This window comes from Lagopus muta, chromosome 8 (assembly GCF_023343835.1).
Source record: "Lagopus muta isolate bLagMut1 chromosome 8, bLagMut1 primary, whole genome shotgun sequence".
Taxonomy (NCBI): domain Eukaryota; kingdom Metazoa; phylum Chordata; class Aves; order Galliformes; family Phasianidae; genus Lagopus; species Lagopus muta.
The window spans coordinates 27,306,901-27,320,884 of NC_064440.1; the positions used below are offsets into that span (position 1 = coordinate 27,306,901).

General features: G+C 35.6%; 1 protein-coding gene across 6 annotated transcripts in view; it reads left to right on the forward strand.

Moving 5' to 3' along the window:
* The window catches only part of DNAH7 (dynein axonemal heavy chain 7), a 96,575-nt gene that overhangs the window by 64,005 nt on the left and 18,586 nt on the right, over positions 1-13,984 (forward strand). For all 6 annotated transcript variants that reach the window (XR_007378411.1, XM_048952357.1, XM_048952359.1 and 3 more), the window contains 8 exons: positions 773-1,119; positions 2,358-2,538; positions 3,621-3,806; positions 4,469-4,632; positions 7,163-7,317; positions 8,177-8,367; positions 11,220-11,353; positions 12,069-12,404. Coding sequence is in view for 5 of the 6 variants with exons in the window: in XM_048952357.1 (XP_048808314.1) it covers positions 773-1,119; positions 2,358-2,538; positions 3,621-3,806; positions 4,469-4,632; positions 7,163-7,317; positions 8,177-8,367; positions 11,220-11,353; positions 12,069-12,404 (1,694 nt within the window). In the remaining variant the exon portion in view is untranslated. The remainder of the gene's footprint in view (positions 1-772; positions 1,120-2,357; positions 2,539-3,620; positions 3,807-4,468; positions 4,633-7,162; positions 7,318-8,176; positions 8,368-11,219; positions 11,354-12,068; positions 12,405-13,984) is intronic.

A 13,984-nucleotide genomic window follows, 5' to 3' on the forward strand; every position in this document is an offset into this window, starting at 1 on the left:
TTTGCACATGTACAATTATTTTGTTCTTTTACGCTGTGCTTACACATTTGCACTTTAAACATTGCTTATTCATATTAGAAATTGGAGATTTTTCTTTGCGTGATGCAGCGTTTTTCTTAGTTGCTTCTTTCCTCCTTCAGTTCATTCTGGGGGTTTAATAAATGACCAGAGTACTAATTGATTTAATTCAGTACTTGGAGAGCACTATGGTTGGAGACAGTTTTGCCTTGTGTTATACCAAATCTATTAAGCCACTGCTGAAATGATTCTATAAGTTTGGAAATACTGTTACAGAGCCTGAACCGAAGGTTAGCGGTAGAACGTCTGAACTCCGTGACTGAAGTGCAATGCCCACTGCTGATTCAGGGGCAGAAATTACCTATAAAAATGAGTTACAGATGAGACTTTTTTTTTACTCTTCCAAATTGACCATTAACTAGCTTTCGGGTCTTTTTGTTTAGAAGGCAATGTTAATTTGAACTCCAGAGCACTTCAAAGAGAGAAGTAGAGTGGGGGGTGAAAACAAAAATATATTTTTTTCAGAATGAAAGTGAGCTATATATACGTGTGAACTACACAAGCTTTTGGAATCGCAAATGTGTTTCAAATTATCGAGTTTGAAAATAGTAGGTGTACGTGGAAAAATATTATCTTGATAGAAAAAGGCTTATTATTTCTACTGTAACAGAGGAATTAATTCAAACGAATGTTCAGAGTTCTAAAAGTTGGATGTTTTACTTTGTTTTGTTTTATTCGCTTTTATGTTTGTAAGGATATTACAGTGGTTAAGTCCATGAAGAGTCCTCCTGCTGGTGTCAAGCTTGTAATGGAAGCCATATGCATCCTTAAAGGTATCAAGGCAGATAGGATTCCTGATCCAACAGGTTCCGGAAGAAAAATTGAGGATTTCTGGGGTCCAGCTAAGAGACTTCTGGGTGACATAAGATTTCTTCAGTCCCTTCATGAATACGACAAGGATAACATTCCCCCGGCTTACATGGCTATCATAAGAAAACAGTATCTTACAAATCCCGAGTTTGTACCAGACAAGATTCGAAATGCTTCCACAGCAGCAGAGGGTCTATGCAAATGGGTCATAGCCATGGATGTTTATGATAAGTAAGTATGTGTAAAAATAATAATTAAAATAAACTTTGTTGAAGAAGTGAGTTTGTATTTACGCTAAAGGAAATTTGATACTACTTCTTACCGATGCAAGATTTGTGCGAATAAGCAGTCATAAACATTCATTCATAGAAGATATCTGATGTTAAGGTGTATAACCTGATTTTCAGTTCTAGATTTTTCTGAGAAGACACAGGAGCAATGTTTATTCAGTTAGCAAATAAAGTTAACCTTTTTGGAGTGTTGCACATAGCAAACAGAGGTATTATTGAAATGTCTTTGGAAGTTTCTGACCGTATCGAGCCCCGAGGATACCTTGCGTATCCTTATGCACGTTGTTTTTGGTGTGCTGAAAAAATATACGTAGTTTTGATGATGTTTCCTACTCAGAAATATTTGGAACCCACATTCAACAGTAAATCACCACCGGGTGACTAAAGTCAATCTGAAATTTGAGTCATGGTAAGTAGCGTTAGAATGGTAGTCGTTGACTAAAATATTAGGAAATGCATACTTGGTAGTTCTGCATTTGAGAACAACTTCAGAAGTTATGGTGACCTATTTTTTGAGAGAAAACTACAAATGTGGACTTTGAACAGCATATGCAACTTAGAAGTAAGAGAGAGGATTAATTAATTACAACGTTAATATTTGTGCAATAGTGAGATAGGGACCTTCTGGCACCTTGTCTTGCTACATTTTTGGAAAGATAAACAGTATGTTTTCCGTTTTGTGTTGCTTCCAATGTTCTCCTCGTACAAGTATTGTTAGAAAATAGAGTCTTCAAAACAGGAAAATACATCCTTGGATATAAAAAGCTATTAATTTCCTTGTGGGTTAGCTCTTTGCATGTGCTCAGTGTATCTGTAACTTAATGCAATTATTTATGTGTTTCCAATGGCAGAAATCCATCTGTAATGGATTCCAAGTTGTGACTAAATGAGATACAGCTCAGAAGGATAACCATTTTCACTTTAAGGTATTAGCTATTACAGAAGGTTTTGCAGAAACTGCCAAAGTCAGTCAGTAGCAGCACAGAAATAAGTAATGAAGTAAATGAAGCAAACACCAATTGTCTTCTCATACCACCAAATAATGAAAAACAGGACAGTGCATAGCTTCCGAGTTGCTGACGTTTAACTTCGTCTTTCCTGTATTAACTTTTTTTGACAGTAATTCTGGAACGAGGGTGCATTTTTCAGGTTTTCAGTTTATTCTTTGACTTTGTTTAGAGTGATAAAAAATGTCGCGCCCAAAAAGCTGAAGTTGAATGAAGCTGAAGCAGAACTGAAGATTGCTATGGATGGTCTAAGAAAGAAACAGGCTGACCTGAAAGAAGTCCAGGATAAATTGGCTGTACTCCAGCAGACGCTGGAATCCAAGAAACAGGAGAAGGCTGACTTAGAAAATCAGGTACACGATGCAAAATATGAACTGTTGTTCCACCGATTTTTCATCAGTTACTTGAAATTTACTTCATTATCAAATGGTATTTTTCCTTTTAACTGCCTGTGTGCTGTCTTACTTGTAGATTGACATCTTTTTATTTCAGTGATAAGATCTTGAAGATTTGAATGCACAAAGCATAGGGAACGAATGCTTTAGAGTAATGAAAAATGCAGATGTCGTGATTTACAGGCATAGCTCTCCTGCATCCTCACTCACATTTGCTTTCCTAGGAGTTGGTTAATTTTCAGTGGTTTCAATGGTTTTGATTAAATGTTAACTTGCAGGCCAGTACATTTGAGGTTTTAGTTACACCTTTTGTGCCAAAACAATGTTCAGCGTGTTCGTGGTAAACTCTGTTCCTAACTGCAGAGCTACTGTGCGTGCAAAGACAGGCAACGTTTAGACGACGGTTTTTTATTTTGTATTTTTAAGATTTGCAATGCAACATCATAAGGTTTTGTTACAAGAATACTATCAGAATTTAAAATGGAGCCATTTTATCATCTTCTGCCTGAAAAGTGTCCATAGCAGATAGAAGGAACTCAAGAGACAGAGCTGGATTAAATACCTGTTAAATCAAATTGGAAAATTTGGAAAAGAACTTGGAAAGCTGGTTTAGATAAAAACCTGCAACAGCGGAAATGCAGATTATGTATTCATGTTTTTTCACAGGAAATAACATAAATACCTACTTTAGTGAGACAACGACCTCTTTGAGTTGTTTTTGATTCTTTTGGACACGTAGATAATTTCGTTGACTTCAGTATTTTCCGTATCACATGCGGAGCTATCGTGAATTGCAGTGAATTGCGGGTTTTATATTTGTTGTCTTTCTTAATTTAGATGAAAGGGCAGCTAAAATTTGATGGGTTTCACTGTGCCGGTAGCGAGAGTGTTTTTCCTTTTGAAGCATTTAATTTGTAAATCGATGTTTTCTTTATGTTTCAGGAAATTAAGAAAGCACCTGCGAAGAGAAATTAATTGTGAATACTTTTTTATATTTGTCAAGCGATCACGTAATCAGTTTGGTTTCTTTTTCCCTTAAGGTTGACCTATGCTGCAAAAAAATGCAGAGAGCAGAGCAGTTGATTGGAGGCCTCGGTGGTGAAAAAACTCGTTGGAATGAGACCGCTTTGGAACTGGCAAGGCAGTACATCAATTTGACTGGAGATATACTTATTTCATCAGGAATCGTAGCTTACCTAGGAGCATTTACATCCAGCTACAGAAAAGTAATGTGCCCTGTAACTTCATGCATGTGTTTTGTAATAATCTAAATTTAATTCACTTTACTTCTTCCTTCCCTCATTTTTAATCAAAGTAATTATTTTCTCCATTTTTCTCAAGAAAATGTTGTGCTGCTTTTTCCAACTATTGCTTTCTTCGTAATACAGATACTTTGATATTACCGTTTTAAATCCTCTATAGAGGGAGTTAATTTTATGAGTATTTATAGCGTAAATAAATGGCAGGTTTTACACATCGCATGTACATAATTTTGAGAGTGTTCTGTTTTATTCTTTTAAGTGCATTTCAAGTAACTCACTTTGTGTCTGGGAAAGTAGGAATATTTCTGGAGAAATATCGTAAAGGGTTCTCAGATGTATTCCTGGCAAGTGTAAATTCTAGCGTAGATGATATTCTTAAAAGACACGTGGAGGTATCTCTAACCAAATATACCTATATTTCACATGTAGAAATCACACGCAAAGGCATTTTTTGTGACATTTTTAGATATCCTGTACAGAAGTGTGAGTTTCTCTCCGTTTGGAGATATACTGCTCTTGTCTATAGCGTGTAGTACAGGAAATGCATTGGAAATTGTTTTTAATAGTTGTGGAAATATTGTAAATAGGCAGAACTTCAGTTAATATTTGCTACTTTTCTCATCTAGATGCAAACCAAAGAGTGGACGTTACTGTGTAAAGCGAGAAACATTCCTTGTTCTGACGATTTTTCCTTAATGACTACCTTGGGAGAGCCAGTGAAAATCAGAGCTTGGAATATTGCTGGGTTACCCTCTGACACATTTTCTATTGATAATGGCATCATTATCTCGTAAGTAAAACAAATCTTCAAAAGCATGGTTGTTTTTAATTGCTTTCTTACAACATGCTTGTCTGTTAACTACCTGTGTAGACGGTTTTCTACTGCGTACATTTAAACTGCATAGCTGGTTAACAACCAGAGTTACATAATAAATAAATGACTGTGATGTTTCAATTGAAGAAATACTGATAATACCCTTCAACTTCATAATGTGAAGTTTTTAAATCTGTGAATTCCCTCTCCTCTTTTTAAACTCTTCTGGATTGTTATAGCGAAACCAAAAGCAATGATATTTCACAGACGTGCTGCGTACGGGGTTACTCTTCAGTTTAAATGTTCTAAAGCGCTTCACCCATGCTTTGGACGTCTCCATACATGCATAAAGTCAGGATTAAAAAAACCCCAAAATGATATTCAGCTTCAATTTAATATATATTTCAGGTATTTATGACAGCACTTTTGTGTTGATTGGTTCTTTGTAGCGGATTGATTAAACAGAAGCTATTCGCAGAAGAAATACAAAGTGATGAACATTCTGTTCTACAGCTTGGCTTTATCCTATTTTGAATTCAAGAACGATGCAAGAAGTGAAAGAATAGAATTTTGAATTCTATGCTCGTAGTATAATCAGTAGATACAAAAGTAATCATCCTTCAAAAACTAAAGCTCTGTTAATTTAAAATGAATGTGCTGTCTGTTACTACCAAGGGGTGTTTCTGCAGGGCTAATGGAGATTATTTTGGAAATCCTTCTTTGAGGATAACTTACTTTTTCCCTATATGGAAATGCTACGGAGATGATATAGATTTCAACTGCTTGTCTACAGACAGTATTTTGCCAAATGACATAACATCCAGTCCCGTTATGACTCAACAAAGCACCTCTCACTTTTGTCCGGTTGGCTTGCCAGCACGTAGCTACCGATTTGTAGCTACTGGGTTTTCTTCTTAGGGCAACTGAAGCTGAGTTCATCTTGTTCTGACTGGTGTTCTCTTTGTGATTGCTACCTTGTATACTTCGTTTCACATCTGTTGCCCTGTGTTTTCCTGCAAAGAATAAAAGGTTCTTAGAACCAGGTTAGTGGCTGGCAAGCCTGTTAGTAGACACTTATGTAACAGGTACCTCACATCTTTTCTGCAATATTGCATCGCGTGAACTTGCTGATACAAACCTTTTCATTTTTGTTGTTGTTTACCTGAAAATTCTTGTCACTGTTTGAGGAGGCTGATGTTGTGCAATGCTGGTGGTCGGATACTTCTTTTAGTGCAGAGCAAACGTTTTCACACTTAGCTAATATTGTATATTAAGCTAACGTTTCGAAACATAGATGTGCAGTTAATAATTCAGCCTTGGTAATTAGGCAGGTGCTGTGAGTACAAAACTAAACAGATGTCAAAGAATAATTCACTAGCTAAAAACCCCAGTGTATTTTTCACACTTAAGGATTAGAATTGATCGTACGTCTGGAAGCAAAACATTTTACCGATGTTTCGGAGGTGTGCTGGGATTATAAATGTAACATGTAACTTTGTAAGCAGCTACCATATTAATAATTCGATCACCTAAGCTCCAAAGTTGACGCATGTTAATGAATCCACCGCTTCCACAGTACATCCCCTCCCCTCACTAATATAAAGCTTTGATCAAAATTCCCTTTGAACTGACGAGAAGATGATTAGCATTTTAAAACTAAATAACGATGGCTCGCAATTTTGAAAAATCAGATAAGTTTAGCTCAGGTTGAAAGTACGTGTTATGCTTGTCGTTATACGTGTGTGCTTACATTTTTTTTTAGGACCTCAAGAACAATATAAAAATGCAACTTGAGGTTTTTAGAGCAATAAACACTTTTTTTTAAAAAAAAAAAAAAAAGGAAGAATTTGAGAGCTATTTGGAGATATTTTTGGAAATATACATGGTATTACTTGTGCATTTTCGTCCATTAAAATGGTTTCAACAGCAATGAAGGCCTTCTGTGTTTAACTTTTATTAGAGTCAGCATACCTACGTGTAGTAAAGAATGCTGCAAAAAAAAACACCCCATAAGGTAGTAATTAGCTCTGGCAAAAATAACATGGAGGCGTTCTGCATGTCCATTGTGCTTTAGGATTAGGTTTAAAAGATGATACCTTGAAGTATAAGTCACCTCTTGCATCGAAAATTCCATTCGTTCACTTGGCAACGCTAACTTAAGTCTACAACATTAAAGCTGTTCAGAATTTCCAAACTTAAAGTGATCTTTTTAGTTTGAAAGAATTATAAAATTAAGTGAGATTAATCTTTCTAGGATTTAAGAATTATTATTCTAAGAACTTTCTTTGAAAGTGGGAAATTATTTTTTGTGGGCAAATAACTTGAAGTTTCGTGTTTCCTCTTAATCTGTTAAAGATTACAGCTGAGCATGTACCTCAGCTGTAGGATTTTGGACTTGCAAGCTTTTGTTTTAATGAAAAAAGAAAATACCTTGCCTTAAAAACGACTTTGAGGTAACAGTAAAGAGCTTATGTTTCAGCCTTTAAATGTGTATTTTTCCCTTCAGAAATGCGAGAAGATGGCCTCTTATGATAGATCCTCAGGGTCAAGCAAATAAATGGATAAAGAATATGGAAAAAGTCAATAGCTTGCACGTAATCAAGCTCAGCGACCCTCAGTTTGTTACGACACTGGAAAATTGCATTCAGTTTGGCAGTCCTGGTAAGTTATTGAATAATGAAAATGTAAATTACAGGAAAACCTAGAGAGGGCACAATTAAATAAAAAACAGAACTCCGGCGTTAAATTATAACTATCATCATTGATGTCTTTGATGCAGGTTATAAGCTAATTCTTAGGAGAAAATGATTCTAATCCTCAGTTTAATTGGTATCTTTTAATTGCTCTGCAAGAACTGTCACGTCTTTGTTTTCATGTTACAATCATTTGACTTCTAAAAAGTGATGTTGTTTCTATTTATGGCTTTTTAAGAGTATGAATTACCGAAGTGCTAGGCTGTGATAATTTAATGATTCCTGGATTCTGTAATTTTACTGCAGCTGCCGTACTGTTGTACCCTCAAACATAAACGAGTTAGTTAATAGAATACGTAATGATAATTGCAGCTAATTTAGTTGGATAACTGGAGCTGAAGTAAAGAAATAGATTGTTTATTCTCCGTTATTTTTCTTTCGATTTTGATATTCTTGAAGTCTTGCATTGAAAGACAAGAAGGCGCGGATACTCAAAGTGATTTCTTTCGGTGGCACGTGGCGTATGATTTGTTGTTACGTCCATTTTTAAGAACGGTAATCCATCGGCAGCAGTAATAGGAGTTTCAGCTGCTTGTTTGAAAATAGATATAATATTAGGGAAAAAAGATGAAATTAAAAATTCAGTTCTTTAATTTGGTTTTCATTTGGCCGAACGCTCTAAGAAATGTTAATTAGATATGTAAATTTTGCCTGATTGATATTTTCACTTTTTGTGCATTGCTTACAAATTGCAAAAGACAGTCACTGAGTAGTATAAATAGTATAAATGCCGAGACGGCCCTACTAACGCTTACGTTATGTTGAAGTGCTTCTAGAGAATATCGGAGAAGAACTGGATCCTATTCTAGAGCCACTGTTGCTCAAACAGACGTTTAAGCAGTCGGGAAGTATATGCATTTGCCTCGGAGACTCCACTATTGAGTACGCTCCTGAATTCCGCTTTTATATTACGACTAAGCTGAGAAATCCACATTATCTTCCTGAAATATCTGTCAAGGTGAGAATTTTGAAAGTACAACTCTGTTTTAACTTCAGAGTGATTCCTTGGCTTCAGCGGGGAAGGTTTTTTGGCATTTGTTGATTCACTTAGAATTTTTTGTTTTTGGCACTGCTGGAAGACCAGTGTTGTATCTCGTATGTAATACGTCACCTTGCAATACCAACGTATTTTCATTACTCTAAGAAAACGTTGATTTATTGTAACACCTTTTCCAGTCTCTATCTCTTGATTCTCTCAGTAACCTTTATTACAAAAGCATATTCACGGATTTAATATAACATTCGCATGACATGCAAACTCTAATTAGACTTTCATATTCAAGATTCTTTTTTGTAGTACAGGTAATTTCTGACATTGTGCCTCCTTTATGAAAGATATAAAAATAAAATTTAATATATATAAAATATAAAATAATAAAATAAAATAACAAATGCTAAAATGGGGACATAATTTTTATATTCGAGGAACAAAAAAAAAGCATTTTTCTGCTTTCGAGAATAAAATGGGTGGGTTTTTTCATCTTAAAATTACTTGAGAGAAGTATTGCACTTTTTCTTCATCATTCCTTTTAAAGAGTTTTTAATTGAAAAGTATTGTAAATCGGCACTTTGGCTAAAGGCTGTACTGAAATGCAGAATCTTTGAGTCAAGCTTTGTAAACGTGATATTCAGCAATGTGGAAGGCTAAGTTTCAACTAAGGAGTACTGAAAGTAGGGGAAAAAAGCGCAAAAATGAACGAAAGGGAATAACTTTTGTTCAGTTCTTTTATCAAAAAAGATAATTACCGTCAGGTTCAGGAAAAGAAAAAAAAGATGAAATATAACAGGAAAGAGAGCTTACAAAAGATGTACTCTTAGACTAGTACGTATGTATTTAAAATTGTATGAAAATTGTTTCCTAAGAATTGCTGATAGTTAATAGAATTAAAATCTTCTAGTTGTCAATCAGCAATTGATACAGGGAGAAGACAGAAAAGTAATATCTAAATAAATTTGTCCAAACGTAATTGTAACACCCTTTGCTGTGATTATCCTGAAGGTCGTTCTGGAGATAGCTAATGGAAAAAGAGTCCAGAGAAAATAGTTATTGATAGGGCTATCGTATTTCATAGAAATGATCGTAATGAATTCTGATGTCTTATATAGCGAAGCCTTCAAAGACACATATAGAACGTATTTGCAGTACAGAGATATATTTGCAGTTATTAGTCATTCAGAGTATCTTTCCTCCATTTGTAAGATTATTTATTAGAAATTGTGTAATTCACAAAGCACTAAAAAACCTCATGATTTTCGGCTCTAGGAATGCTGTCTATTCACGTGCGTTAAAAACATCATTACGGCCCTCTGAGGATAAGGAAGAATGCAGATCTTAACGTTTGCGCTTAGTCCTCAAAGATTCAGGTATCCGAGCCAGCCAGCTTTACAGAGCGTAGCTGCTCTGGCCAAAAGTTACCTCAGAGCTGCTCATAGCAAACCTTTTGCTTGGAGGAAGAGAAATGGAGCTTCTGAAATGTTCCTATGTTTATAACCTTAAGATCTATATAATCTGTATATTTAGATCCCTCTATATATTATATATCAGTTTACCAGTATTAAAATTCTGAGAGAAGATGGGGGAAGAAATTAGGCCGCGATGCTTATGAAGATCATAATGATTCTTAGAGTCACATACAACTGAACTTTCTCTCAAAATTCCCATTTAAAAAAAGCAGTGAAAGAGCCTCAAATGAGGTGTGGTGTAAGGAATATCTATTAATGTTGTATTTTAAGAAAATGAGAATACTATCCGTCTTAACTTTGCAAGCGAAGCTCATAGAAAAAAGGTTTTGACAACTTTTCATAGTACTAGAGGAAGAAGATTAAGACAAATTGACTGTACGGGTATTTTGTATCGTCACTAATCCCAAGGTTCAGGTGAACGTTCTTTGGAAACACAGATCATCCGCACCTACCAAAAAAGCCCAGAGAGAATCTATAGTCACTACAGAGACTTTAATCAGTGAGTTGATTGTTTTGGTTTTGAATTATGCACATCAAGTATTTTCTAGTCTCTACTGGTAATGTATTTTTTTACCTTTTTCATACAAAACATTATATGTTTTTTGCTTTTTCAACCAAAGCACGTCATTTATTGAGTCAGTTATAAATACGTTATGGCACAGAAATTCTTTTAGTGAACAAGTTTTCAAAATGTCTTTTTTTTTTTTTTTTTTTTAAGATATTTTCTCAAGAGAAAGAGGTGCTATTATGCTATTAGTAGGATACAAATATCTGTGGTAATAACAACCCAAACTACATGAGAACAGGACAATTAAGAGGGGAAAGTGTATGTTATGGGAGCAGCATCAACTAAAAGTGTAACTCTGGCATCTGTGTTTCCACTTACTTGATGAAAATTGCGAGGATTGATTATAAAGTAGAAAGAAGTTTCTTGAAATTCTAAAATGCGATCCGTATTTGTATTTTTCTAAAATACTGTCAGCATCCCTTCTGCAGTGGGATGTTCAGATTGAACAGATCTGGAAAACAAACACGAACCAATGTATTTACAGAACTTGTGCATTAATTTGAATCTTCCATTCATAGAAGTCTCTCTGAAAAAGCTATTTGAAGGCTAAAGGTATCGAAGGATCGTTCATTTACGTTATGTGAACCAGTCACTTGAAGCATTAGAGTTTCAATTTAATTTCAAGCACTAACTTTCGGGTACACGATCTTAAACTCTCATCTGCTATTCATTTACCATCCAATTTTCGTGTAACGCGTCGTTATGCAGCCCTCATCCTGTAAATGAGGAAGCATTTTAATTGTATATGATCAATTCTCAAATCATCTTCCTTCTAACAGGTAACGCTATTGAATTTCATGATAACTTCAGAAGGAATGCAGGATCAGCTTCTTGGAATAGTAGTTGCAAGAGAAAGACCAGATCTTGAAGGAGAAAAACAAGCCCTCATCCTTCAAGGGGCTGCAAATAAAAGGTATGAAGATAATTTCCCTTGCTAGGGACAGAAGCAGATTGCAGTTTAGGAAAATCAAAATCACTGGAAATACTTTTCAGAGGCATTTTTTAATTGTTCTATTATTTAGGTCTGATTTAACTGGAAATTCAAGAGCATGATTTTTGAGAGCCCAGACTCTGCTCGTTTAGCTTTTAGACTGATGAGAACGCACGGTCTTTCTCTTACTCGTACCGTTTATGGCTTTTTGTCACAGACACAGTTTGCTATATGTGGGATTGTAATAAAATATTGAAGAAGTTAGGGGGACGTGTCATCGTAGAGCAAACTCCTGATCCTGTCTCCTGTCTTTACACGTCCCTTTCAAGTTGTTATTAACATATGATTTGCTGTCCTCACAAACGTTGATGTTTTACACTGTTTTTTTTTCCCACTCTGCATTATATTTGCTATTATTGCACATGCGGAAGGGATCTTTGCCCGCAGATCAAAGCATGAAACGTGTAGCATTCAAAATGTTGTGACCCATTCTCCCTTTGTTTATTTGCAGTGTTTATTTCAAGTCTGAAATTAGCTTAATTTTTCTGAAATTTAAGCCAATACTTACTAACAGGTACAAAAAGGTTTTCTTACGTAAGTTGCTTACCGTGGAAAGAATCTACGCGTAACCTTCTTCTGTAAAACTAGCAGAAAATTGCCAAATTTAATAAGCAAAAAAAATTGTATTTTATCATAGGCAATTAAAAGAAATAGAAGACAAGATTTTAGAAGTTCTTTCGGCTTCGGAAGGAAATATTTTGGAGGATGAAACCGCTATTAAGATATTGTCTTCTTCCAAAGTTCTGGCTAACGAGATTTCTGAAAAGCAAGCTGTAGCCGAAGAAACAGAAAAGAAGATTGATGCCACTCGTATGGGCTATCGTCCTATTGCTGTCCATTCATCGATCTTGTTTTTTTCTATTACCGATCTAGCCAACATTGAGCCGATGTATCAGTACTCTCTCATGTGGTTTATTAACCTTTTCACCATGTCTATAGATAACTCAGAGAAATCAGAAGATTTACAAACAAGGTAAGAGGGATAATTTGCCATTTGTAATTGGTGACATTTTCGGTTAGTCTAGAGAAGTTAGTGCCATTTCTGCGAAGCGTGTCACGTAAGGCGTCGCGTTCTGAAACATTCTTTGTATATATCTGCCGGATATTGTTCTGAAAGACAATTTCTTCATAGAGACAGAATGGTATGACATAATACAAGTGCAACATATTTCACTCTTTTATTTAGTAATTGCTAACTTAAGACACATGTGAAATTGCAAAGCAGCAGAGCAATTAAAATGGTCCGCTCACCTTAATTTTGTATTTAATGTATTGACTTTGTATGGCTTCCCGAAGCAGATAAAAAACATTCACGCAACTGGTAAAAGAGAATGAAGTCTTGCGTCCGGGGGCCTAGGTTGTAGAGTAGGAAAAGCAGTAGTTATTAACCCAACAAATGTTGGAATGTTCGATTACGGTTTTGTATGCGGGGCGTCCCTCCCTCTTCCATTTTTTCTTCACGAGAACGGGAGAAACTGCAATCTTCAATGATCTCATAAAAGCAAGCCCTGGATTGATTTTACGTGTGATCGATTAAGATCGCAGTAGGATTGTTCAAAATGTAACGCTGAAGTGAATTATCTACACGGAGATTTTCTTAAGAGATCTTTTCAGTATTCCATCAATTCAATTAATAAATTGTATTTCGGCAGCTTGTTTGATCTCCAGATCTGGGGATTAAATGCACGGAGCTTTGCTTTTCTAGCTTAGCTATTTCCGTGGTCATTCACTGAATGAAAGACAGGGGAAACTACTGCAGAAAAAACAGTTAGTGTTACGGATTACAATTTCTGAATTATCTGTGACAGTCTGTGTTTTATTTAAATACAAGTGAGGTGCGGTTCCTGGCAAGGTAGCACTTAACGTAAAAGCGTTTGTTTTAATGGTGTACTGATTTACGAAGGTTATTTTTTCATTAGAATTTAAGGTTTGTATAGTTCAAGATTAGCATACGCGTTTTTATCACAAATGCTACGCATTCAAGTCAGAATTAATATTTTGTTATCGTATTTGAAACTATGTTCAACTTATCCTTCTGCCAAAAGACAGTCTGCATTCTATACACCTATCCCTTTGACTTTAAATCTTACATGTTCTTGTCTCAAAAAAGCAGCCACACGCGCCTGTGTTCCTAAATCAAAGTCAGCGAGCGATAAGAAAAAAGTTTTTTGCTTAGTTTATTTGAAACAAAAACTTTGCGCTAGCAGAAATTGGAAGATGCGGGACCTGAATTCCAGCTGACAGTATGCATTCCCGGGGCACGATCGGTGTAAGCTCATTTTCACAGCTTTGACCATGAAAGACATAAAAAGGCAGACCTGCTAAGGCACAGAAAATTCTGTCAGTTAATAATTCACGTGGGACTTTTTTCTTGGGTCGTCTCCACTAATCAGGTGGTATTCACTACGTGCTCTGAGATTTTTATATTCTTCTTAATTCTTTTCTTTGTTTGACATAACTGTACGAATGCAGGTGCTTGGTTTCTAACCATCTGTATAGGTTTTTCATTTCTTTTTGGCTGTTCTAACGTAACTCTTGGCGAAATGATGACTG